The following is a 1,082-nucleotide window of genomic DNA, read 5'->3' on the forward strand; positions in this document are numbered from 1 at the left end:
TGACACACAAGGAGAGAGATGTGACGGTGAAAAATGTGGAAGCAGAACATCAGATCAGGTCCCGCTGGTAGGGCTTATTCTGATTGTTCGGTGTTCACTTGAACGGCATAAGCAAAATGTGCAGCATTTCTGTTAAAGTCCTCAGCGTGAGGATTCGCATAAGAAGCATCTAATAGTGCTTTGAACTCTATACTAGATAGAGCGTGGACAAATGTCCGCGCAGCAAATACGCGAAATGGAATATTTTGCCTAATTAAGATGTGCGGCCTAAGCGTGAAAATCTTACCGCACCCCCGCTGCGTGTTTGCTGAATTAACGGCAAAAAACCTGTTGAACACACCTTATTCAAGCAGGCCATAAATAAGTACTAAGTTCCCTCGAAGTCGACGATATTCCAAGGGAAACGGTTCAATTACCGCGAGAGGTCCTTCATGGTCCGTGGATTGAAAACCGGCAACCATCTTCGTAACAGCTCGTTGGACACACTTAGTGAAGGCCATGTCCTTCTTGCATCCCGGGTAGACGACTTAGCCTGCACATTCAAGAGGTTGTACGACATAGGCTCCGTAGAGTGTTTGGAAGTCCATGCGAGTGATACGGAAGAAGGTGTACCGAATCACCCGTAAACGGCGAACGCTTTTTGGGACGGTTTCTCATGGTGCAGTGGGAAGAACGAGTTTGAAGAGAGCCATATACATAAGTCCTTTCTGGCACCCATCCTCGTGATGTCTTCTGGCCCATTCTCAACACGCACGACGAAGGTGTATGCTGAGTCCCCTCCGAATGACATATGGATGCGCTTTTCGCCATTTAGAGAAGGCTAGCAGTCCAACGACCACAGCCACGCGGCGTTCACATTCATCTGGAGCACTGATGTTGAACTTCAGGATTTCAAGTTGTCCGCTAAAAGTAGACATGGACATGAAAGAACGTCTAAAAGGTCATAGAAACAGTGATGGTCTCAAGTCAGAAAATTGGCCCCTTCATACGAGGGGAAAAGAAGGAACTTTTCTCAATCTCAGGGATGGATTTAACTATGTATTTTTACTAAGTCGAAGGTGGGAATTTTCCAGCCACTTGTC

General features: G+C 46.6%; 1 protein-coding gene across 1 annotated transcript in view; it reads right to left on the reverse strand.

Annotated features, from left to right (window-relative positions):
• Window positions 1-743: 743 nt before the first annotated feature.
• T265_03615 (hypothetical protein) overlaps window positions 744-1,082 on the reverse strand; it is a gene marked incomplete at both ends in the record, with an annotated part of 6,002 nt that continues 5,663 nt past the window's right edge. The window contains one exon of the mRNA XM_009168150.1: window positions 744-903. Coding sequence (XP_009166414.1) covers window positions 744-903 — 160 coding nt within the window. The remainder of the gene's footprint in view (window positions 904-1,082) is intronic.

The sequence above is a fragment of the Opisthorchis viverrini genome, assembly GCF_000715545.1.
Source record: "Opisthorchis viverrini unplaced genomic scaffold opera_v5_55, whole genome shotgun sequence".
NCBI classification, from domain to species: domain Eukaryota; kingdom Metazoa; phylum Platyhelminthes; class Trematoda; order Opisthorchiida; family Opisthorchiidae; genus Opisthorchis; species Opisthorchis viverrini.